Source organism: Podarcis raffonei, chromosome 11, assembly GCF_027172205.1.
Source record: "Podarcis raffonei isolate rPodRaf1 chromosome 11, rPodRaf1.pri, whole genome shotgun sequence".
In the NCBI taxonomy this organism is placed as follows: Eukaryota; Metazoa; Chordata; class Lepidosauria; order Squamata; family Lacertidae; genus Podarcis; species Podarcis raffonei.
Window position 1 is genome coordinate 28,077,209 of NC_070612.1, and position 25,510 is coordinate 28,102,718.

At 43.7% G+C, this 25,510-nt stretch overlaps 2 protein-coding genes across 4 annotated transcripts in view; both read left to right on the forward strand.

Annotated features, from left to right (window-relative positions):
• The window catches only part of DMGDH (dimethylglycine dehydrogenase), a 42,487-nt gene extending 34,666 nt beyond the window's left edge, over positions 1 to 7,821 (forward strand). For 2 of the 3 annotated variants that reach the window (XM_053408073.1, XM_053408072.1), the window contains exons 15-16: positions 5,659 to 5,793; positions 7,059 to 7,821. In XM_053408073.1, the coding sequence (XP_053264048.1) occupies positions 5,659 to 5,793; positions 7,059 to 7,274 (351 nt within the window). In that variant the 3' untranslated portion in view covers positions 7,275 to 7,821. The remainder of the gene's footprint in view (positions 1 to 5,658; positions 5,794 to 7,058) is intronic. The other variant, XM_053408074.1, reaches the window with a different exon arrangement.
• Positions 7,822 to 16,120: 8,299 nt separating this feature from the next.
• Positions 16,121 to 25,510, forward strand: part of ARSB (arylsulfatase B) — a 65,211-nt gene continuing 55,821 nt past the window's right edge. The window contains exons 1-2 of the mRNA XM_053409157.1: positions 16,121 to 16,469; positions 24,789 to 24,975. Coding sequence (XP_053265132.1) covers positions 16,191 to 16,469; positions 24,789 to 24,975 — 466 coding nt within the window. The 5' untranslated portion in view covers positions 16,121 to 16,190. The remainder of the gene's footprint in view (positions 16,470 to 24,788; positions 24,976 to 25,510) is intronic.

Consider the following 25,510-nt stretch of genomic DNA (forward strand, 5'->3'; position numbering starts at 1 on the left):
TCGGCCTCGCAGGTCCTCTCTGTATTTACTGATTCTGCCTCTCCTGCTGGCCCCTCGTGCTCTATGGGCCTCACTGCCCCTCTGTTCCCTTGGGACTCCTCTGACCTTTCCTCCTCCTGGTTTTCTCCCGGGAATCGTCGCCGTATCTGGTCGCAGTGGCGGCGCCAGCATTGCCCCCCATCTGTTAGCACCTCGTACAACACGGGGCCAGTGACCCTGGTGACTGTGGCGGGTACCCATGCTGGGCCTGCCCCAAAATTCTTTGCGTACACTGGGTCCTGGGCCTCGAAGGTCCGGGGGTTCCTGCCTTCCCCCACCACTACCTCATCCTGAGCTCTATCGGGGTGAATGCGGTCCAATCTGATTGCAAGGCGCCGACCCATTAGTAGTTCAGGGGGGCTCCGGCCAGTTGTTGAGCTGGGGGTGCTGTGCTGTGCTAGAAGGAATGTGGCAAGGCGGTACTCCCAATCCCCTTGCGTCATGCGGCGAAGGGTGTCCTTGGTGGTCCGCACCATGCGTTCTGCTTGGCCATTGGTGGCAGGATGGAATGGCGCCGAACGGATGTGGCGGATGGCGTTCTGCGCTGTGAAGGTTTGGAATTCTCCTGACGTAAATGCAGTCCCGTTGTCTGAGACGAGAGTGTCAGGGAGCCCGTGGGTTGCAAACAGCCTGCGTAGTACCCGGATGGCTGCGGACGTAGAAGTGGACGGTACCAGTGCGACTTCCAGCCATTTGGTGTAGGAGTCCACCACTATGAAGAATGTTTTCCCCTGAAAGGGGCCAGCGAAGTCCACATGCAGGCGTGACCATGGTGCTCGGGCGGACTCCCAGGACTGGACTGGGGCCCTTGGGGGATCTGTGCGGGATTCTTGGCAGGCCTGGCAGTGTTTGACCCAGGCCTCTATCTCTCCGTCGATCCCCGGCCACCACACATAACTCCTGGCAAGGGCCTTCATTCTTACTACCCCTGGGTGTGTCTCGTGTAGGGCTGTGAGGACCCTTTTGCGGAGGGGCTGGGGAACAACGACCCTGCTTCCCCATAACAGGCACCCCTTGTGGGCCGACAGTTCATGTTTGCGGGTTGTGTAGCCGGCGAATTCTGGCCCGGGGCTGCTGCTGGGCCATCCCCTCCACACCCAGTCCAGGACCCGGGAGATGACCCTATCTTTCTTGGAATGGTGTGCAACTTCTTGTGCCTGAATGGGGCGGTCGGGAAGCAGCTCCAGGCTCATAACCTCTTGTGCAGGTGCTGGGTCGGGGCCTGTTTCCGGTAGTGGTAGCCTGCTGAGGGCATCCGCATGGCCCATCGCCTTCCCCGGACGGTGAATCAGTGCATACTGGTAGCTGGCAAGGAAAATTGACCACCTGAGGACGCGAGGAGACAGCACTTGGGGGGTCTGCTTTTCAGGGGCAAATAAGCCAAGCAACGGCTTGTGGTCAGTCACCACGGTGAAGGGCCGCCCGTACAAGAAATCATGGAATTTTTTTACTCCCTTCACGATTGCCAGACCCTCCTTGTCGATTTGCGAGTAGTTCCGCTCGGTTGCGTTGAGTGTCTGGGAAAAGTATGCCACCGGTACCTCTCTTCCATCCGGGAGTTGGTGTCCCAGGACAGCGCCAATTCCATAGGGCGAGGCATCGCATGCTAGCACCACCGGCAGCCTCTCGTCGAAGTGTGCCAAGACCGAGTTTGAGACAAGCAAGTCCTTGACTGCCTGGAATGCGGCCTCCTGGCGCTGGCCCCACACCCAAGGGGCCCGCTTGTCCAGGAGTCTGTGTAGGGGCTCTGCTACCGCCACCTTGTGGGGAAGGAAGGAATGGTAAAAGTTCAATAGTCCCAAGAAGGCCTGAAGTTCAGTCTTGTTCTTGGGCGCTGGGGCATCACAAATGGCCCGTACCTTGTCCCCAGTCGGGTGGACCCCTTCTGCGTCCACCATAAATCCCAGAAAGTCCACCTGAGGCACTCCTAGTAGACATTTTTCCCGCTTCACCTTGAGACCCGCCGTCTGGAAACGGTGCAGAACGGTGCGGAGGCGGTCCTCAAACTCCTCTGGTGTGGGCCCGGCAATCAACACATCATCGAAGAAGGGGGTGACGCCAGGAATCCCTTTAAGTAGAGAGTCCATTAGATTCTGGAATATGCCTGGTGCCACGCTGACACCGAATTGCAGCCGCTTTACCCTGAATGCTCCTCTGTGCGTCACAATCGTCTGTGCCTCTGCTGTGGCCTCATCTACTGGCAGCTGTTGATATGCTTGGGCCAAGTCCAGCTTGCCAAAAATTTTCGACCCAGCCAGGGTGGCAAGAACATGGCTGACCACTGGCACTGGGTATGCATGGGCCGTGAGGGCCTTGTTTATGGTACATTTGTAGTCTGTGCAGATGCGGACTGAACCATTAGGCTTGACGGGCGTGACGATTGGGGTTTCCCAGGGGGCATTAGGCACCGGCTCCAGCACTCCTTGCTCCACGAGCCGGTCCAATTCCTCGTCTATACGGGGTTTCAGGGCGAACGGGACCCGGCGGGCCTTGAGCCTGACCGGTCGTACTGCGGGGTCAAGCTGTAGAGCAATGGGGGGGCCCGTATACTGTCCCAATTTCCCATCGAAAACCCCCGGAAATTCCTTGCATATGGCGTCCACGTCCACTTGTAAGCTAGTGTGGTTCACCCCGGTGACGGCTAGCCCCAGTGGTCCAAACCATGCCAATCCCAGTAAGCTAATGTAGGGGCCCTTGACCACAAGCAAGTCCAGTTGCCGCGTCCGCCCTCGGTATTGCACCCTGAAGGTCCCCACCCCCATTGTGGGGACCTTACGTTTTTGGAAGTCCCGGAGGGTGAATGGGGCCGGCCTGAGTTTGGGACCCCCAGTAGGACACAGTTTCCTTAAGGTCCTTGCCGAGATTATGGATAGAGTTGAACCCGTGTCAAGCTCCATGCGGCATGGGGCCCCCTCTATCTGTACGTCAACATAAATTTTCTCTACGTTGGGGTGGGGCAACTGGTATACCTGGAAGTCCGTGAGCTCTGTCGAGTTGCCTTGGTGCGTTGGGCCCCGGGACCTGGGGCTCTTGGATTGGTCATCTGATGTCTGGCGTCGGGTGGGCCGAGCCCGACACACCCGGGCGATGTGTCCCAATTTTCTGCACTGCCTGCACTCTGCGTTGCGGAAACGGCAGGTCCTCCTCTCGTGACTTTCTCCACAGCTTGCGCAGTTCCCTCCCTCTCGTCGAAGCAGCTGTGGTATGTGGGCTGCTTGAGTGCGCTGCTGTATTCGGTGCACCTCCTCCCTGTCGGATCCTGAGTCGTCGGTGAGGTCTTCGTGGTGGACCCTCGGTTGGGACAGCTGGCTCGGCCGTGCCTCTTGCGTCGACCTCTCGGCAGCTTCCGTTGCCAGGGCCTCCTCCAGAGCGACCTGGAACGTTAGGTCCTTCTTAGCGTAGAGGCGTCGTTGCAGCTTCTCATCCTTCAGGCCACCGACGAGGCGGTCACGAAGCATGTTCTCCAGCTCTGAGAAGTTGCAGAACCGGGCGGCTTGGCGGAGAGAGGTCACAAACCCAGTTATGGTTTCCCCAGGGGCTTGCCGCTTTGCGTAGAAGGCATTTCGACGAGCCACCACTGAGGGCTGCGGCGAAAAGTGCCCCTTCAGCTGTTCCATTATTGTTTTGTATGGAACAGTAGCGACGTCTTCAGGCGCAAGGAGAGCCCGGGCGATTTCAAACGTCTCCTCTCCGCAGACGCTGAAGAATATCACCCTCTTCTTGGCGTCTTCTTCGTCGGTGACCCCTTTGGCTTCTAGGAGGAAGGTGAAACGGGAGGCGTACGCTTCCCAGTGCTCCCCGATTAATTCTAGCTTCTAGTACCAGAAGGAAACATATTTACCACAACCACTGAAACCATCAAAAAGCAACAACAAAAAGGCAAAGAGGGTTTTTTTCTCTTACCTGCCTCCTGAAAGCCTAGCAAGCTGAAAAAGGCTGCCTGACAGATTTTAGTTCAGGCCTTCTGTCAGGCTTCAGCAGGGGGCTGCTCTTAACAGGTGCCAACCTGAATGTGGGCAGGCATGGTCCATACCAGAAAGATTAAGGCCAGGGTAGGCATATAAAAGTATGAGGAACCAGAAACAGGAAAGACTCAGAGGCAAGGGCAGAATCTAAACAAGTGTGACTGAAGGTTGATTCCAGAGGAGGCCTGAAAAGTTGATTTGGCTCTACTGCTGCTACTTGATAGCAGACACAGAGGCCAAGCTTGAGGCCAGGGTTGGATAGGCCCTAAGTAAGCCTGTTTGCTGATGCTCAGCTACTGCAGCCAATGTAGCACCCTTGAAGTTCTGTATACCCACAACGTTCTATTCTAGAATCAGTTGAAATTCTTTGTTTTCTCTTCATACACACACTATCTAGATCTGTTGCATATTTTGTCCCTGAAAAGCGCTTCTTGAGAAACTGGTTTCATTCTGAAAATAAAGGCTCATTACAGATTGATTCTGTATTACCCCAAGTAATATGTAGGCAGTCCCAGCAATGGTGTGGGGGGGGATGTATCCATACCTGACCAATGAAGCTGCGGATGGGTGTACACCAAAAGCACAATCACAACTTCCTTCTCCTGGGGAATGTGCAGAGAGAAAATGGCGTGCCTAACCTAAAGGTGATGGTTTTGAAACGCTTATCAAGTAACTCCACCCAGCCTAAGTAGGTGGCAGGATCTAGAATCAATCTTGATTGAAATCGGCATGTTGAAGACAGACATGAATGGTTCTGGATTTTGTGCTACCAGTGGGTTAATGTGCATACAACCTCAGACTTTTGGTCTAGTTGTCAGTAGTTCATACACGCATGCAAGAGTCTTTCCCACAACTGCTACCTCACGTCTTTTTAACTTGAGAGAGATACCTCAGGCAAAGCCTGGGGTTTTGTGCAAGCAAAGTATCTGCACATAGCATGAGCTACCCCAATAGCTTTGGAATGCACAAAGTACCGTATTTTTTGCTCTATAAGACTCACTTTTTCCCTCCTAAAAAGTAAGGGGAAATGTTTGTGCGTCTTATGGAGCGAATGCAGGCTGCGTAGCTATCCCAGAAGCCAGAACAGCAAGAGGGATTGCTGCTTTCACTGCGCAGCGATCCCTCTTGCTGTTCTGGCTTCTGAGATTCAGAATATTTTTTTTCTTGTTTTCCTCCTCCAAAAACTAGGTGCGTCTTGTGGTCTGTTGCGTCTTATAGAGCGAAAAATACGGTAGTTTACCAGATAAATGTCTGCTGTTGCTATCTTTTGTGGGATCAGGAGGCAGGGGAAGGGGATGTGGGCTTTCTTGCAATAGTTTTCTATAAATGACTCTGCTGTTACTTCCCCATGTAAGTAGCCAAGAGGAAGCTTGATCTCTTTTCAGTATAATATTTTTAAAGGTATATAATCAGAATGTATAGCGCTTAAAGGCTACAAATGTAGACAAATATGAGGTAAAATAACTGAACATATCCACATTTTGAGCAAGACGAAATAACATTCAAGAAGCCCAATGGTTTAATTTAATTTGTACTTTTATCTAAAGCTTAATAATGGATGGAAAAACAAGTGAAGGCAAATTTAAATGCTTGCATCCATAACCCTGTCACAGAGCCTGACTAATCATTTATCATCATTATCTTTTTTTCCCAGCCAGCAGACTTCATAGGAAAGCAAGCACTGAAGCAGATTAAAGAAAAGGGGCTTGAACGGCAACTTGTGTATCTCACCTTGGAAACGGATAATGTTGATCCAGAGGGAAATGAAAGTGTCTGGTATAATAACAAGGCATGTAGCATAGATTTTGTTTCAAAAAACTGAAGCAAAGTTTTTTAGAACATATTGTGCTCCCATCCATATTTCAAAATGAACAAAAGATAGTTTGCACACAGTTTAAAAAGGGTTGCAAACACCAGCATATGTTTGTGCAAGGAAATACGCATATGTGAATGACATATGTTTTTATTTTTGCTATAACAGATTAAAAAATGCCACCCCTTTGCAATTTCTACCAATGGCAGTTCTCACAGTCCTCTGCTGGGCTTCTCACAACAAAAGGAATTTGTTACTGGGCAAGGTTCAAAGTTCTTGTGTTAATTCTCAGAGCTCTAAGCAACTTGGACCCAAAGATTATGTAAAGGACTGATGAGGACTGTCCTGATGTACTCTGTGCTCCCCCCTCCCACTTTGAAACAAAATGAGGACTCCAGTCCACCCAGCTTTCAGGCAGACAAGATAAGACAGCCTGCTGAAATTGGACACAGCTTATAATTCAGGAGGGAGAGAGAGGCTGGGAGGAAACAGGAAAGCAGGGAGAAAACACATCCTGACCTAAGTAGGTCACAATAGCAGCACTACCTTCATACAAATGTATGCTTAAAAAATTAAGAAGTAGGTCCTCAGTTGCATTTTGGGGTTAAAGGAGGGTTCCAGGTCCAAAAAGTTTGAATACCTGTGTTCACACAAAGATTGTGCCACCTTCATGTGTCAAATTTCCAAAGAGAATTAATACTTTGAGATGCATTCATATCAATGGACTGAAATAACTCAAGTGGTTTCAGTGGGTCTACTCTGAGTATGATTTAATTTAATATCTCTCAGAAATTAAAAATGGAAAATTTATTACAATATTGAGTCACTTTTTAGATACATCTGCATGTGTCCATATCAACAGCTTTCATTTATATAAATGAAACTTATTTCTTTAGAGTGGGGAATATTCTAAAAACTGTATTTATTACTTGAGGAATGTGATATATTTTTATGCTTCAGTGTAAGTTTGTAGGGTAGGTTTGTATGCAGCGGTCAAGCTATGTTGCTACTCAAGAACAGGTGACGCATGTGCAATATCTTTTTCCAGGGCACAAATTATTCTCTATGTTGAGATGCTTCCAGCCTTTTTTTTTTGTTAAAGCAGACAAGATAACTATGTAACGTGCAGTCATGTGTTTGATTTTCTAACATACTGACTGTTTTATTGAATAATACAACCTACATAAATTGTGTAGGCTTCCATGCACTAAAACCTTTGTGATATTTGGGTAATTTTTCAGGTTATTGGCAACACCACATCTGGATGTTACAGCTACAGCACTCAGCAGAGTCTGGCTTTTGCATATGTCCCTGTGGAACTCAGTAAAGTTGGACAGAAACTGGAAGTTGAACTACTAGGCAAAAATTATCAAGCAACTATTATCCAGGAACCATTGGTTATGACCGAACCAACAAGAACACGGCTTCAGCAGAAGGGTGGAAGTGCTAAAATATAAACAGGCATGCATTTAATTCCTCAATATTAAGAGTCAATACTTGATTAGCATATTTCATTTGAGTTGAATGCAAATTACACATGAAATATGCAACAAAATAGTACTTTATGTTTACTAATCATTAAGAATAAGGAACAATTTAAGAAACCACTGTTACTTATACACAGTTCTTGCAAATAATGTATACCAAGTCAGTAAATAGCAGCAGCAACAGTCTTGAGTATGTTGTAAAAAAATGGGATTGTTGCAGTATGATTGAGCAAGTGGCAGGAGTCCTGGGCTACAGAGCATGTGGCAAATCTTTGTAGAAATGATGGTCTGATCACAAAGGAGAACAAAGTACTGAGGCTAAAAGCCCATGAAGTGATGGGAATTTGAAAGCAGTGAAAGCCTCCTAGCTAGGTTGGCGCAATGGTGAAATAAGTTCCATATCTGAAGCAAGGGTCTAGGTAACCAATCAGAAATTCACTTAGAAGACAGTTTTACCTCCCAAATGATTTTGAACTTGCATTGCATATAAGGATGGGGGAGAAATTCAATTCAGTTTGTTTTTTCTCATTTGCACTTTCTGAAACACCGCACAAACCAAAAGATAGCTATCCTTTGAAATTCATAATTCTCCCATTTTGGGGGCATTTTTTTTCCAACCAAATCGTGTGTACAAAAATGCATATACTAAGGTTAAGTGTGCATAAAAATGCATCCATCTGTGAGAATAACATACAAAAATGCATTATATATGGGGAAATTGCTTTGCCAAATTGTGCATACTGTATTAGGCAAAATTGCATACAATAAATTACTGTCGAATCTTCTAGGGGACATATGAAAAATGGTGAATTGATGTGGAACTCATAGAGCTAAATTTAAAATAGGGAGGGGGGGATGAGAAACAGCGAGACTAAAATTGACAGATTCCTAGATCCCTATTTGCAAAAGAGCTAGTTGGTCCACACCATTTGGGCTATTTTTTTTAAAAAAAAGGAAATTCGGAAAGTGAATTGGAGATAAAACCAATGACACCACAGGGGTCTAGATTTCTAGGTACTCTAGATGGTGATTTATATCAGAAAATAGGGAATCTGTGTGTGTGTGTGTGTGTGTGTGTTTCTTTGAACACCTGTACAACACAAATCTCTCATTTGAAACTTCACGGCTGGTGGGCTAGCCCTTCCAGAAAAATCTGTCTGCCTTGGTTGAATAGCCTGTGCTGGATACCAAATCCATAAAACATTAATTTCATACTTAAGCCATAATTTTTCCTTTTCATAAACCTAATGCTAATGATAACTTTCAAAACAATTCTGTGTCCCTGCTCACACTATTCAACACTAAATTTTCATTGTCCTATTTAAAGGTCACTTAAACAAAAATTGCTCAAAAGTGCAGAATCTTCCACAGAAAGTGATACATCTAAGTCCTTCAGTAAAGAAGCTGACGCATAAATAAGACATGCCAGTAGAAACATAGTTTGAATAATGAGCACCTATTATTGCCAATGATTTAATGCAAGCTGACATTACATTGTACAGATCTGAGTATCTGTTTACAAAGCAGGTCGCAATAAAATATAGAAGCTGACAGGATTGCCCATAGTGCTAGCTGGAGTGAGAGAGAAAAATCCATTTCAAAATTATTCTCTTATACTTTATATTATTTGGCCTATTTTCTTCAACCATGACAGGATCTGATTTTATTTTTTTTAAGATGGCATTGTTTGTAATCAATCACTTTTTACATCTTAGTTTGCCAATACATTCTTTTAGATGTTAAAAAGGATTAGAATTAAGCATACTATACTATACTATACTATACTATACTATACTATACTATACTATACTATACTACAGAAGATATTAAAATAACCAAGGGTACAAGGCAGGGATGCCCACTGTCGCCATTATTATTCATTATGGTGCTGGAAGTTTTGCTAAAATCAGTAAGAAAAAATGAAGATATAAAAGGGGTGTCTATAGGGAAAAATGAATACAAAGTTAAAGCATTCGCGGATGACTTGGTAATGACAGTAGAAGAACCAGTGGAAAGTATTGAAAGAATCTTAGAAGAAATAGAACAATTTGGACGAGTAATAATACACTGGGCAAGAGACTTTGGTTATAATATACAGTATGATGATTGGATGAAATTATGGAATGAAAGGTTAAAATTTACGGCATGTACTGCGTTGAAAGAAAATGTAATGAAAATGGAGACTTCCGGGTTAGCGCCAACGGCTAATGGCGGATTCCCTCCGAGCTCCGGAGGGAATCGGCTCCGCTGTGGCGACGCAGAGACCCTTAAAAATCACAGGCGGTGAAGCCTGTGAACCTGGTTACTCGGCGGGCACCATTTGCGCCCTCCGACCCGCGAAGGAGCCTTTTTAAAGGCTTCGGAACGGGGGACGGGGCGAGCGGCGCGGTGCTGAGAGTCGACTGCTTCTCCTGTGGAGTGAAGCCGCATGCCATGGTCGGAGAGCGCTGACTTCTTCTTGTGATTTGGACTTCAAAATAACAACCCGAGAGTAGTACGGAAATTGGATTTGCAAAGAAAATTTTTCAGTGAATTAGGTACGATCGGAGGAGGTGTAAACAGGAAGTCAGCCTCCTCCTCCTGTAAACAATCTAAAGCAAGGACCTGCTAACTAAGGTCGAGAGAATTTTTTCTTTTATTATTGGGCAAAAGACATTAATTTCACGATTTGGCACTAGAAGAAACCTTACTGGAGGATAAGAGCTAATTTTGGGAGCTGAAGTGCTACCCCCCCGGACCCGGGAGCGATCCGCGAGAGAGCCTGTTGAAGGTATTGGAAGAGTTTGACAGCTGTCAAATTAGCTGTCAGACGGAAAAGAGAACTTTGTTTCTGTTGCTTCTGCTGGCTATATTTGCTACAATTTGACTATATTTTGTTGGAAACAAGGAAGAACTGATACAAACTAATTTGATTTTTGGATTTGAACTGGAAAGAATACTAAGTAACCAAAATCCCTCTAGAGGGGGTTTTGGGACATCACAAGAATGGCTGAAGGAGGGGAAATTCAAGCTGAATTGGACAGAGTCTTTGTTCTCTTGGGAAAGTTACAAGGCCAAATTGATGTTTTGGCTACAAATGTTACAACTCTGGACTTAACAGTAAACAAACTCATTGAATCTGATAAGGAATTGTCTCAGGAAGCCCATGCAGCTGAACAAGAAGAGAAACTTGAGAGCTTTGAGAGTGTGAAGAAAGAGATTTATGTTGTTCCTGAGAAAAAGGAAGGAGGAGCTGTAATTTTACAGATGATAAAGGAGAGCCAGAGGCCTGACATGATGGCTGCAAAGGAAAATAAGAACTTGATGGTGAAAATTTGGTTTGAATTGGAGACTGAAGAATGGAGATATCTCCTTGTGTGGAGATCTGAAGACCTATGGATTACAAATCTGATTAAGGTGGAAGTTGGAGCTTTGGAGACATTTGGATTTGAAAGGAGTAAGAAACAAGATTTAGGCTCCACTTTTAAGTATGGAGGTCTGGTTGGAAGAAACATGGACTTTATTGGACTAGAGCTTCTCCGAGATTTGGTGTTTAATACCAAGGACTATCAAAAAAGCCGGCAGAGAGGAATTGAGAGAGAATTAAGAGCCTCGGACGTGAGATCTCCAGGCTGAGAGTAGATTGATTGATGGACGATTATTGGGGATTAGAACCGGGAAAAGGGGGGGTGGAGTTTGGGAATCCAAAGGGTGTATAATTATAATTTGTTTTGCTTTTATTTTGTTTTGTTATTTGTATGAGAATTGAGGAAATCGTGGAAGGGAATTTAGGTCGACTTTAGGAAAAGGCTTTAAGAATAAGCACGGATGTATAATTATTGATGTTTATAAGGCAAAATTGGTTTTTCAAAATGAACTAAATATAAAATATAAAACATAAAAAGGTTAAAAATTAGGGACAAGAACTTGTTGAACTGTTGTTTAAATATTGATGTTTATAAGTTAAAATTGGTTTTTCTAAAATGAATTAAATATAAAAAGGTTAAAAATTGGGGACAAGAACTTGTTGAACCAACAATCTGAATTGGAATACAAGAGGGGGAGGTATGGGGAAGTCAGGGAAATATGTCATTGAAAATAAGGATGTTGAATTCTATGTGTTTTTAAAAATTTTTGTTTCGTTTTTTATTTTATTTTTTGATGTATTATAATGGAAAAATCTTAATAAATATCATTTTTTTAAAAAAGAAAATGTAATGAAAATGTTCTACAGATGGTATATAACGCCAGTTAAACTGGCCAAAATGTATAAAACATGCAATAAGTGTTGGAAATGTAAAGAAAAAGAAGGTACTTTCTATCATATGTGGTGGGAGTGTAAAAGGGTGAAAGACTTCTGGGAAATGATATACAATGAATTGAAAAAGATGTTGAAATATACGTTCGTTAAAAACCCAGAGGCCTTTCTATTAGGAATGGTAGGAAACGAAATTAATAAGAGAGTCTGTAAACTGTTTCAATATGCAGTGACTGCCACAAGGATACTTCTGGCCCAAAGATGGAAACAGGAAGAAATTCCAACAGTGGAAGAATGGAGAAGGAAATTGACTGAATATGCAGAATTGGACAAATTGACTGGGAAGATTCGATACCAGAAAGACCAAAAGTTTATCGAGGACTGGGGGAAATTTACAGAATATCTGAAAAATATATGTGATGTACAGACAACGCTTGTTGGTTTTGAAGAGACTCTGTGAGATAGTAAGAAATATTGCAAAAAAGAGAGTAAGAGGAAAAGGAGTTGGGAAAGGCAATATCATGTTTAGAAATGCGTCAATAAATAGAAATTTTACGAAAGATTGACAGAGAAACTGAGGGAAGTCAAAAATTGAAGAATGAGTGCAAAATAATTTGTTGATTGTATAAAATTTGTTTGGAAAATGAATAAAAATTATTTAAAAAAAAATAGAATTAAGCATATTTTATGTAGAAACAAAAATATATAAACAAGAGGGCACAATTTCTCTCCTGCCTCATTACCTATAGAACTCATAAAACTGCGAACAAAAGGAAACTTTTATCGCTCCACCTACCCCTTGCAGCTAGGTGCTTGTCCAGCCGTTATGTGGAACGGAAGGTCCATACATGGATACATAGATAGATAATAGATAGATAGATATCTCCCATAGTGTAGTCATCCCCAACCTGCTGCCCTCTAGAATATGGCCATGTAGCCTGGGGTTTATGGGACTTTTAGTGCAAAACATCTGGAGGGCACAATGTTGGAGAAGGTTGTTATGGTGGTACTGGTCTTTACTACACCACATGAGTGGGCTACTTGCTCTTGGAGCATGAGTAGCTTGCACACAGCACTTTGCATAGATGCTACTACGGGAGGTACACATACACACCCTACCCCAGATTTAAGCCTGTGCTTTGTGGAGTCCTTTACAGATTATTTATTTATTATAACATGCCAGGATTGGCTCCCAAAGCAGTTTACAATTAAAGCCTCTTAAAAGGGGACAATATAATTAAGGATATGTTTGTGAGTAGAATAGATCAGGCCTTTTATATATTGGTGTGATTTCACTCGCTGAATAATCATAAAATGTAAGTTCATACATGTTTGCAATTCCTGGTGAATATCATATATTTTTGTTCCTTGCATTATTAAAATTCATATACTTTTTCCTTTCAAAGCAATATAGTTTTTTAAAAGCCCTTGTTCATGTTTTCATGTCGCCAATTTTTTAAGCAGATGGAGATTGTAATTCAGTGGTTTTGTAAGAAAGGTAGCTCTAGCAGTTATCCTTGAGAAATATTGTCGACATGCCTAGATTACTTAACTTGTTGCACACTAACTGACACAAGTTAAAGCAAGAAAATGCAGAGAGACCTTACTTTCTTTTCTTAACCGGTTTCCTAAAGTTTAAGTCAGGCATAGGCAAACTCGGCCTCCAGATGTTTTGGTACTACAACTCCCACCATCCCTAGCTAACAGGACCAGTGGTCAGGGATGATGGGAATTGTAGTCTCAAAACATCTGGAGGGCTGAGTTTGCCTGTGCCTGGTTTAAGTTTACAAATATTTCAGTAAGAAGAGTTGCACTGGGCAGCACAGCTAACCCCACAAATAATTATTTTTATATACTGTACAATACAATAATAGTGCAGTCTCATCAAAATAGCCTCTGATTAATACACTATCTACAGTAGTGTCAGATCCCTAGCTGTCAGGTTCCCAGGCCCAATAGGCCTAGTATAGTGAGGTGCATCCCAGAACAAGATAGGAGAACAGCAAGCAAATATAAGGTCCCAGACTCCTAGAGCATTCTACAGTAAATACAAGTACCGGTAGCTCAGACTGAAGAGCAGACTGAGGACTAGATGTTTTAAGAGTTGGTGGAGACGGATTGTCTTTAGGATAAGCTAGGATTGCCACCTAAATGGTACTCTAGAAATTCTTAACCCGAGGTACTACTTCCGGTTAGCGGAGTCTGTAACCCAAAGTGTTTGTAACTGAAGGTGTTTGTAACCGGAGTTACCACTGTACGTCCTTTTTCTTACCTGATTCGAAGCAGTCCTATAGGGATAATGTTCTTAGCCTCCTGCTGGTTTTTTTTCACTAGTAGAAGACTTCTATCCTTGTTATCCTTTTAAAACTCACAAAAAAATAAAATCTAGTTGGTAACCCTCAGTGTCCACATGTGGCCTGCTAATGTATACAGTGGTACCTCAGGTTAATAACTTAATTCGTTCTGGTGGTCTGTTCTTAACCCGAAGCACCACTTTAGCTAATGGGGCCTCCCGCTGCCGTGATTTCTGTTCTCATCCTGAAGCAAAGTTCTTAATCTGAGATACTATTTCTGGCTTAGCGAAGTCTGTAACCTGAAGCGTCTGTAGCCTGAAGTAGCATAGGATAAATCAGGTTCTGATAATTGGGCTGTGCTATAACTGATTGTTAAATGAAAGAGAGGGAACAGAGACAAGCATACAAATTAGCTGAAATGTGAAGGGAAAATACATCTTGTCCTTGGTCCGGAGGAGGAGAGTGAAAACTGTAGCAGCTAACTGACTTGCATCATAGCCCACAGATCAGATCAAAGTGCTGCTGCAGTTTGGCAGACTATTGGGTGGGTGGTGGAGTCAACCCTGAAGAAAGTACCCCAGAGGGTACTTGGAGGCTGCCACCCCCTTTAAGTTTGTATTGATGAATTTATCAATCTAGTAGAAGAAAACGAGCAATGCATTATTAGGTGGTAATTGAAATAATATTTTTTGCTTCCAAAAAGTTGCCTATAAGCAAGTGACTGAATCAGTAAAGAGTAAGGCAAGAAGGAAGTGGCTGTGTTGCTGTTTCTTTGGCATTGTAGTGATGTGGGTGGAGGTAGGCGAATAATCTGGGTCTCAAAATGTTTAATGCTGCCATAGATTCTTCACAAATGAGAAATTCACTTTGTGACAAGTGGTTGGTTGGAAATAAAGGGTGTGGTTGGTGGGAATGGTTGAGAGTGAGATTTGCATGTGGGAGTGTGCTATTTTTGGGAGATGCTATTGTGAAAGAAAGTTTAGGCACAGCTGCCTCCTTAGTTATTTTGCTTAGCAAATGATGCTTTAATATGTGAATTCTGATTGTACTTTTGTCTTTGATTTTTTACTTGTAATGTTTACTGATGTTGATATTTTGTTTCACTGTTAATGGTGCTGCTTTAAATGTGGATCTTTATTACATTTTTGTGTATGATTGTTATTTGCAATGTTCTTTTCTAGTATTTTGTAATATTTGTATTTGATGTTGTATGATGTGCTGTAAACTGCTTAGAGATTTTCTTTCCCCATGCAATGTAAAACAGAAGAGAAATAATAAAGTAAGATTCCTATGCTTCTAAGCCAGCTTTATAAACACCAGATCCATATAAGACAAGCACCTGTTAGTTTAGTGTTTTCTACAATAATAAACCTTGTTATTCTTCCATTTCTGCTGTTCTCAACATGGGTTCAGGATGTGCAGAGCACACTTATAAGAGTTCTTAAGTTGAGGCTTCCCTCCTTCACCCATTTGCAGTCACTAGATTTACCTAAGCCTGAATTACAGGTTTTGGCTTTAACTGTCCTAGTAACCTTGGGCTCCCAGCCATCAGATAATAGTCATGGTTTCCAGTAGGGCCTGTAATCTTAACTCACTGCAGCTCAGCACAGTGCCTAAGGCATGGGTAGGCAAACTAAGGCCCGGGGGCTGGATCTGGCCCAATCGCCTTCTAAATCCGGCCCACAGATGGTCCGGGAATTAGTGTATTTTTACATGAATAGAATGTGTGCTTTTATTTAAAATGCATCTCTGGGTTATTTGTGGGGCATAGGAATTAATTCATCCCCCCCCAAAAAAAAGATTGCTGACCCCTGGGCTAAGTCAAAGGATTGGGCCGTTCATAGAATAATGCTGCTGTGTTCTGCTTTAATATTTCCATTTTTTTACCAGATTATTTCTTTTTTATGGCTCTTGCACTTCAGCTGAAACATTCCCTTACAAGATTTCAAAATAAAACATTACTAAAGGAAGCCCATTTGTGAGATGCACATTTTAACCAGTACAATTAACAAGAGAATGAAACAATATCGTAAGCCTAGGGAAGGCACCAGAAGGATGAGGCAGCTGGTCTGCAGCAGCAGGTCTTCCCTGGGGCATCCCCTTCCACCCCTAACCCCGGACCATGTACAGTACTGCTCTGTACTTCTTTAAGCCCTCTGGACAGATGCAGGCTGGGGAAGGAGAGGGAGACTGCCAGGCTGGTGGTTCCTGTTTCATTTCGCTCCGGGGGGCGGAGCTGACTGTGATTGGCTTCCTCCAGGGTGGGCGGACCATTTGCCCTCGGAGGCAGACTTGCAGGTCCCTGTGCCCTTCCTGCCCTGCTAGTTCCTGCTGGGGCTGGCGGAGGACTTAGGGATGCTCCAGCAGTGGGTGTTCGGGCGCTGCTCGCCCCCGGGGCTGCTGCTGCTGCTGTGCTTGGCGCGCACGTGCCCCAGCGCTGCGCCTCGGCGGCCCGTCAACTTGGTCTTTGTGTTGGCCGACGACCTGGGCTGGGGGGACGTCAGCTGGCACGGCTCCGAAATCCGCACCCCGACCCTGGACGCGCTGGGGGCGGGCGGCGTGCGCCTGGAGAGCTACTACACGCAGCCGCTGTGCACCCCGTCGCGCAGCCAGCTGCTCACCGGCAGGTACCAGGTAGGCGGGAAAACGCGGCGGGATTGGACTTGCCCACGCGAAGGGCTTAGAGACTGAGGGAGGGACGTGTAGAAACTGTGGCTGAGGTACTTGTGTCTTCCCGCCCCGGCATCTCTCCCTTGCCGTCGGTGGATTCCTGTGAGAATCTAAGCCTAACTTTCTAGCCCTCGCGGTTGCAGTTCGAATGAGTGGTTTCTAAAACTTAGGAACTGCTGAGGTCTTTGCGTATTGACCCATCTTAATTATCAGGGATATGTAATTTTTTTTTCTGATTTGAAAGTCACGCCCAAATCATGAGAGCGCTTCATTCGTGTAGCGCGTCACGTGTGTTTGTGTCTGTCCAGCAACGTGACGAGCTACAGTCAAAAAGAGTCACGTCAGTTTCCTGTCAGAGCTGACTGACTATCTGAAATTACAGATAGGTAGCCGTGTTGGTCTGCCATAGTCAAAACAAAACAAAAAATTTCCTTCCAGTAGCACCTTAAAGACCAACTAAGTTAGTTCTTGGTATGAGCTTTCGTGTGCATGCACAATAAGTGTGCATGCACACGAAAGCTCATACCAAGAACTAACTTAGTTGGTCTTTAAGGTGCTACTGGAAGGGAAAAATTTTTTTTTATCTGAAATTAGGTTGAGGTTTGGGGGTTGTATTTCTGGGCAACGTATTTCTAGTTTTCTTTGCCCGTTGTTCTAAAAGTAGTTGTTGTTATTATTATTATTATTATTATTATTATTATTATTATTATTATTCCCCTTCCAGCCCGTATGCCCTGTAAACCTTAGCCCAATGATATATCTTGCAAAAATGCACAACGAATTCCTAGTACTGTATTGTTTTCCTAGTGCAAAGATACCATAGGAATAGATAATTATCTGGTTTGGGGAGACCTCTAGTGGCTGTTTAATATGCATTTCAGTAAGAGGTCAGGATTGTGTCTTTTGTAAACTTCTATAATTTGTTAGGGAATGCAACGTGTAATAATATACTTTATTTTTGCATATCAGCAAGCAGTGTTTTCCAGTGAACAACATATATTTTTAAGGGAAGGAGGAGCCACAAAGCTCCTTTTGGTTTGCATGTCAGCATCATGAATGAAACATTTTATCAGCAGAGCTGAGAACGGAAACAGCTGATTAAAACTTAGCCTTCTCTCCTCAAGTTTCAGCGGCTGCCTCAGATCTAACTGACTTTCTATTTGTGGGTGTTTCCTGCTGCCTATGATTCTGGGATTATCTCATAAAGTGGATGTGTGCCAATCACTCCGCTAGGAAGCCTGGTGTTTGGATTTGGGGCAGGGGTGCAGGGAGAAAGCAAAAGAAATGGTGCAACTGGTGGCATTTCTTGCAGAAGCCCATATTGTAGCAAACCGATTGAATTCTAAAGTGCTGCAACACTCACGCTCCTTTACCTTATCCTGCTGGCAACGGAAACTGCTTACACAAGCAGATGCTACTGTTAGCTAGTCCTACCACAGGCTGGACACTATTCAAGCTGTTGTTAGGCAACCTGGAGAATTAGTTCTGGGACTGCATCTCATTCTTTAGCAGCAGTGAGGAGGAACTTTAGTTAAGCGACAGAGGGCATGCTTTGCATCCACAAGGTCCCAGGTTCAATCCCTGCCTCCTTTAGTTAAAATAATCAGGAAGCAACTGATGTGAAAGCCCCCTGCCTGGGACCCCAAAAAACTGCCACCAATAAGAGGTGGCTTCATTTGGACGTAATGATAAACCATGCTGAAGCTCTGCTTTGTTTTACAAACCATGAGTTGCCCCACAGATTATCAAACAAACCAAAAGTCTTTGAAGTTTGGTTTGTTTTCCAGCTGCTACTGTTAGCCAGTTTTCCAGCTGCTCCTGCATCCTGCCTTTGTAGTTTGGTGAGCTTGGGTGGTCATATAAATTGTGGTTAAGGAAAAGTGCTCAGTTTGCCATGTTTAAAAGAAACTAAGCTATGAGCCAATAACTATGGTTTCAGATCATGGTTTTGTAGGTAATAGACAAAACAAAGTTCAGCTGCTGGGCAGTGTTCACACATAATGCTGTGCCATGGTTTAATAAGCCATGCCCTAGTGTTATGTGCAAAACAGGGCAATGAATATTGTTTAAATCACAACCTTCCTTATACAAGATTGCAAACCCACCTATAAATTGAGAATATAAGCCTGATTAAGATGGTTGGTGCAACCAGTCATTTGACTGGTGATGAAGGAGGTCGATTCCAGCCCCCTGCCTTCTCCAAACATATTGTCCTGGGAGCATTAGCTATATGGATTGACAGATGGCACACACAAAGGAAGAAGGATTGGAGCCTTTGATTTCTTATGACAATAGAGTTGTTCATAGTTAGGACTCTGTATGCTACTTGCAGTTCATTCATTCATCAATGACCAATTTGAGAAAAGGAGAACTTAAACTATGCCCCATCTCTTTCACACTCTGGAAAGCTCTATAGCTTAGGATGGGCCTGTAGCTCAATATTAGAGCATCTGCTCTGCTTGCATAATAGTCCAAGTTCAGTCCCCGGTATTTCTAGTCAGGACTGAGGGAGTTCCCTGTCTGAAACGCTGGAAAGTTTCCAACAGTCAATGAAGCTAGTGCTGAGCTACATGTCGGCATCTGATTGGTAGGTAGATGCATGCACAACCTTTACTACTTGCAACTATCTCTGCTGTGGAGCTTCTATTCCTTTCCCCCCAACTTTTGGGGTTTATTAGCACAAACATCAAGGATTATTTTTTTTTTTGCAAGGGTTATCCAGTTGCTTTGCAGCTGCAAGTTCAGATCCAAGTAGCAGATACAGGAACAGGTAATAGTTAACATGAGATACAACATCGCTTTTTTAAAAAATGTATTCTTGAGTACTAAGTTGCTATTTCTCAAATATTTCTCTTACTTTGTTAATATTGCAACTCAGGGACACAGCGTGAGTCCCCCACCCCTGCAAAGGGTTTTGCAGACATGTCGTGAAAGGGCCAGCAGTGTCCCCATCTTCAAGACTAACCACAAAGCCACTTCCTTCCCCCCTCTCCTCCCGATCTTTAGTAGATATAATTCACCATTCCTAGTACAGGTGCCTTACTGTTATTTTCATAAAGGAATGAATGTAATACATGTTTCTCTTTTTAAAACTCATTTGCTCAATTCATTATGCAGTTATTTCTTTTAGATATAGGCCTTTCACAAATTGTGTTTTGTTTTATCTGTGATCCATAACCTACTTTGCTTTTCTCCCTGCGGTTAATCACTCTTTACAGCCTTTGAAGAAGATCATAGCCAGAGGCTAAATATTTGACCAGATGTTCTCCTTATCTACTCCTGCATTTTTCCTATTTCAGTAGGTTTTAAAAACAAAATATTTTCTAGATAGGAGCTGTTCTGGTAAGACCTTGTAAGCCATAAGAGACTCTGCTACTGGGACATTTGGGGAAATGTTCTGCAGCAGCCCTATGGTTCCTGATACTGGATATGCAGCATTTTTCACCAATCATGACCGGGTGACCTGAGAAATCAATAGGGGCCTGGCTGGTTCTACATACCCTTTGCTTCAGCTTCCTTGGATTCCCTAATTAGGCTGGGAACAATACAGATTTCTTGCCTTGGACCATGTCTTATTCTGGCCCTTTGATCTTCATCTGCCCTGCTGTGATCCCAGCCTATTTCATCCTGACTGGGCTTTGGTGACCCAGTTATTTCATGATGTGTAGAGATGTCTTAGACTTTTGCTTTTGTAACAGTAACTAGTGGTCAGTTGCTATGATAGCAAGGGAAGGAGAGCTGGTATATCTGGAAGAGGCCCTGGAGGGCACAGCTCACCTCCCTGATTTGCTCCCCGGCTGAAATGAAAGGTGGTCATCTCATATTTCCTAATAGTGACCCAGAGGGCAATTTTATTTCCTCTTCCGTTTTAAGTATAGGGTAGTGGTTTCTTCACAAGGATGTTCTGTGTTCTACATCCACTCTTTGAAGCATGAGGCCTCTGAACGCTTGCAAGGAATCACAGTTGGGGAGAGACCTGTTACATCCAGTTCCCACTTTAATACAGTGGTACCTCGGGTTAAGTACTTAATTCGTTCCGGAGGTCTGTTCTTAACCTGAAACTGTTCTTAACCCGAAGCACCACTTTAGCTAATGGGGCCTCCTGCTGCTGCCATGCCGCTGGAGCACGATTTCTGTTCTCATCCTGAAGCAAAGTTCTTAACCCGAGATACTATTTCTGGGTTAGCGGAGTGTGTAACCTGAAGCGTATGTAACCCGAGGTACCACTGTATTTGCATGCTGCTTTTCTAACAGCCAAGCTGAGCTCAAACTGGCTCACAACAAGAACAAAACATTATCAAACAGGGGGTGCTCCATAACAGAAAAGAAATAGGCAATAAAATACAATAAATGCAGTAACAGAATAAAAATGATATAAAATAGCAAAAACCACAAAATAAAACAGTCATGTTGGATATATATACAGTGGTACCTCGGGTTAAGTACTTAATTCGTTCTGGAGGTTCGTTCTTAACCTGAAACTGTTCTTAATCTGAAGCACCACTTTACTAATGGGGCCTCCTGCTGCTGCCATGCCGCCGGAGCACGATTTCTGTTCTCATCCTGAAGCAAAGTTCTTAACCCGAGGTACTATTTCTGGGTTAGCGGAGTCTGTAACCTGAAGTGTATGTACCCAAGGTACCACTGTATATTAGCAACACCAATCAGCTCTGCAGCATGAAAAAGAAAAAAAAGCTCTTAATCTTGCTCACCTATGATGTGCACATTTAATTCTTGCCTCTCACACAGGAGGGCAGATTTTACCAACAGGCTCTCCCTGGGGGTAGAAACCAATTCTATCTTCCTGAAGCCAGCAGACAAAATATGCATGAAACCCGTATTATAATAGCCAGAGCCTGAAGAATAGAAATGTGCTACAAACCTGGCATACAGCACTAATTTCCCTCCTGTCTCCCACCCAGAGGAACGAGATCAAAGGCAACAGGTCCTCACCTGGAACATGAAGCAATTTCCATTCCCCTTCCACTAGTTTCCCCACCAGCAGATAATAAAAATTCTACACAACTCATATAAGCTAGGAGGTTGCAGAAAAATTTGGAGTTATACAACTTCATATTTTTATATAAGTCTAGCTTAAAACAACAGGTCAACAAAACCTTGTGATGTCCCCAAAGAGACAGTTCCATTTGGTGTCTTCCCTTTGGGGTTGACCCTTTGGGGTGGCCCCCACCCTCACTCTGCCTGGTGTTAGCCTCTCGCATCATATGAGCTGGATGCTTTATAGCTGAATATTCTTCCCATGAGCATCTGGGTGGCCACAGTGAGAATGGGAGGCTCGACTAGATAGACATTTGGCTTGATCAACAAGGCTCTCTTTTTGTTCTTTCATGGGAGCACATGGCTACTTTGAGCCCTTTTATTTCAGCCAGTCTGTCCATAAACTGAAAACCTGGGGAATGAGCACAAGGTAAGTACAGTGATCTTTCTCTCCTCTGTCTAAGGAGCCTTCGTGTGCGCTTTCTCTCTCTCTCTCTAGTTCACCTCTTTGTTTTGGTTGATATAAAAGGGGGGGAAAGCTAATTTAAAACATTAGTAGTAAAAAACAGTCTGGGGTGTTAGCCATTCCTCTGCTGATCACCAGCCTGTCTTGCTAAAACTGCCCTATAGTTTCATATATATTTTCAGAGCTTTTTATTTCCTGAAAGGAAGCCATCTATGTCAATTCAGCCTGGCCATCTGCTTTCCAATCAGAAATGGAAATTTATATTTTACTGCATTGGCAAGTGATATTGACCGCCCCTGTCAGTTGCTCATGAAAACCTGCCACCAGGTGCTTTTCACCCTCACTAGCAAGTGGCACTCCATTTCCATCACTGGTAGGGCAGGCTAGAGAATTTGCGGAGAACAGTGGACGATTTTGAAACATTTTAAAATACTTTTTTTTTTTTACATGAAAAGAGCCCAATGGAAAATATGCCTTGCTTGGTTCCCAGTTCATAACCATTTTCAAAAATCACCTAAAGAAAGATTAATCCAGTATCTTATTGATGTTAGTCCTCTGCTATTCCTTCCTTACACTTGATCATAAATCTGTTGTTAGATCACCGTTCAGAGTTGCATGTGACAGTTTTGAAGATTTTCGTATTAACCTTCTCACAAGTATAATAAAACCAGAAGACTAGAGCACCTTCATAGTGTTTTTTAAATGTGCAATACATATTTGACAGTGATTTTTACTTGAGAGAGGCGTGCAAAGATATGTAAATTGATGCTTTGCTTTCTTTAGAATTTTTAATAAATCTGGCTGTTCATGAAACTCATCTTTGCTGTCTCTAGATGGTTGGTGGGTCATCTGTTAAGGAAGTCAAATAATGCATTTGGGCTTTCTGGCAATAACAGTGAATTTTCTTTTCAGATTATATTTCCATTTTATGTTTATGTTCAGTTTCAGTAGCTCCCTTGTTTCTTTGCTTTCTAAAGCCAGCTAGAATCCTCCATTTGGGTAATCTTCAAGCTCACTGGTTCTTCTGATTATTATGTTTGGCTGGCAAAAATCTCCTCATTTTGCTAGATGATATAATTTTGGCTAATTATGATACATTTGGTATTCCTCTTTTAAGAACTGCCTTCCAAAATAGCTTAATGAAACCATGACTGGAAAAATGAGATACAAGTATTTGTCATTTCTGTGGTTAGTGGTTCAGAAGCTGGAAACAGATTTTGCATTTAATTGAAGCTTGCAACTTTGGGGAGGACTTTGAGAGAAGCGCAAAACATTTCACAAGTGTATGTTGTAATGTTGTACAGGTGTACATGGCATTTGATGGAGGAGTTGAATGCAAAGTGTTAGGGAACAGAATGTTTTAATAGTCCTGCATGTGACAGATTTGATGATCATGAGATTCTGTTTTGAATAGTAATCAGATTCCAACTTTAGGAAGGCCACAAAACTTCATTCCCTCTTCATGACTGAAAGCAGTGACTGCCTACAGGAACATGGGGGAGCCACCATACCTCAGGTCTAATTTGGTTGTTAACACCATTTGAAGCAAACTGTGCCTGTATGTGATCATATGATGTCAGAAGCAAAGCTCTGTCATCTCCAATCTAAGCTCTAAGGGCAAAGTTGGAGATAAGGGATCTATTGTCTCCCATCTTAGCACTAAGCATTACAGCTCTAAGAACAGAGAGAAACCTGTGCCTGCCACCAGCTTGAAATTAGAATTTCCTGTTGTCATATGATGCCAGGTGATTGACATATGAATGGCCTTGCCCACCTGTCAACAGTGGCCTGCAGAGGGTGGGCAAATTCTGGATCCAACCTTTGGGCTGCAAAGGTTTTCCAGAGGTTGAGTAACTTACTGTGGGCCCCAGTCTATGCACACATTTGTACCCCTTTGTGCTCTGTCACTGGGTGCAAGTCAACATTGCACAATTACTGATGTTCCACCTGCACAAACATATCAGCTTGCCAGACAGAATGAACCCCCATTTCCTCCCGTGTGCTGTTCTGGAGGTTCTCCAGACCCCCTCAGGGCCAATTTCAGTCAGCACACAGTGGAGAAGGGGTGGGGAGAAGCACGAATGTTCAAGCGGAAGCCCTTACACAGGGGAGGAGCCCTCTGAATCAGGCCAAAGGCCCATCTAGTCCAGCATCCTGTGCCTAAAGATAGGTAATAAAGGCACCAGGCGAGCCTCTCTGGGGAGAGCATTCTACAAGCGGAAAGCCAGCACAGGAAAGTCCTATTCATGAGTTGCCACCCTCTGGACCTCTCATGGAGGAGGCACATGAAGAAGGGCCTCAGATGGTGATTGCAGGGTCTGGGTTCGTTCATATGGAGAGAGGCATTTCTTGAGATATTGCGGTCCTCCATGAGGACACTGACCAGGGAGTAAGCTCCACTGAACACAGTGGAGCTTGCGTCTAAGAAAACATTTATTAGAATGACGCTGTTGAGTATCCTTCAGTTGGGTGACAGCTCCGTTTTCAAGCCGCACCAGGTACCTTTCTGGTGATAGACCTGGTAACTCCTATGTGATAGAAATGGCAGTTCTGTGTTTTGCTTCCTTTCATTTGGATTCATAGCCTAGATGTCCTGAAAATGTACACCAATTACTTTTAAGTGATTTCCCACCCTGCACACAGTTGCTGCTTATTTTTCAGTATTTCTAAGATGTGATGTATTTAAAGTTTCATTATTGATCTGGGTATGTTAGATTTGTTTTCCTCTAAATATGAATGTGTTGCTGTGCAGATAGCACTGTCTGAGCATCAGAAAATTATGCTGTAACCGATGTGTAAGGTACACTTGTTTTCATTAGATCCATACAGGTTTACAGCATGAAATAATTTGGCCGTGTCAGCCCAGCTGTGTCCCACTGCATGAAAAACTCCTGCCTGAGCTACTTAAAGAGGCAGGATATGTTACCCACATGGTGGGGAAATGGCATTTAGGAATGTACAGAAAAGAATGCCTTCCAACCCGCAGAGGATTTGATACTTACTTTGGTAAGTGACGTTTACTTTATTCCTCCTTCGTTTTCATTGGATGCTCCAGCAGTCAATAATTTGTTCTGGCTTAGTAAGAACATAAAATGAGCCTGCTGGTTCATCCCAGTGGCTGATCTAGTCCAGCATCCTGTTCTCACAGTGGCCAACCAGATATCTGTGGAAAGCCTGAAAACAGAACCTGAGCACAAGAGCAGTCTCCCCACTTGTGATTCCCGGCTACTGTCACTCAGAGGCATCAGAGGTATAACCTAGGCATCATGGCCATCAAAGCAGCGTTTCCCAGTCTAGTGGCTTCCAGCTGTTTTGGGCTCCAAATCCCAATTAGCTCATCTCGGAGCATGGCCAGTGATTGGGCCAGGATGATGGGAGCTGTAGTTGAAAACACCTGGATGGTACCAGATTAGGGGAAGCTTCTATGGAGGCTTTGGGGGATGGTGTAACAGCGTGAGGAGGACAAAGGCATAAGGTGCTAATTTCTACTGAGTACAGAAGTCTGATGCATCAGGGATGTCACCTTATTCTGCCTCTAAGA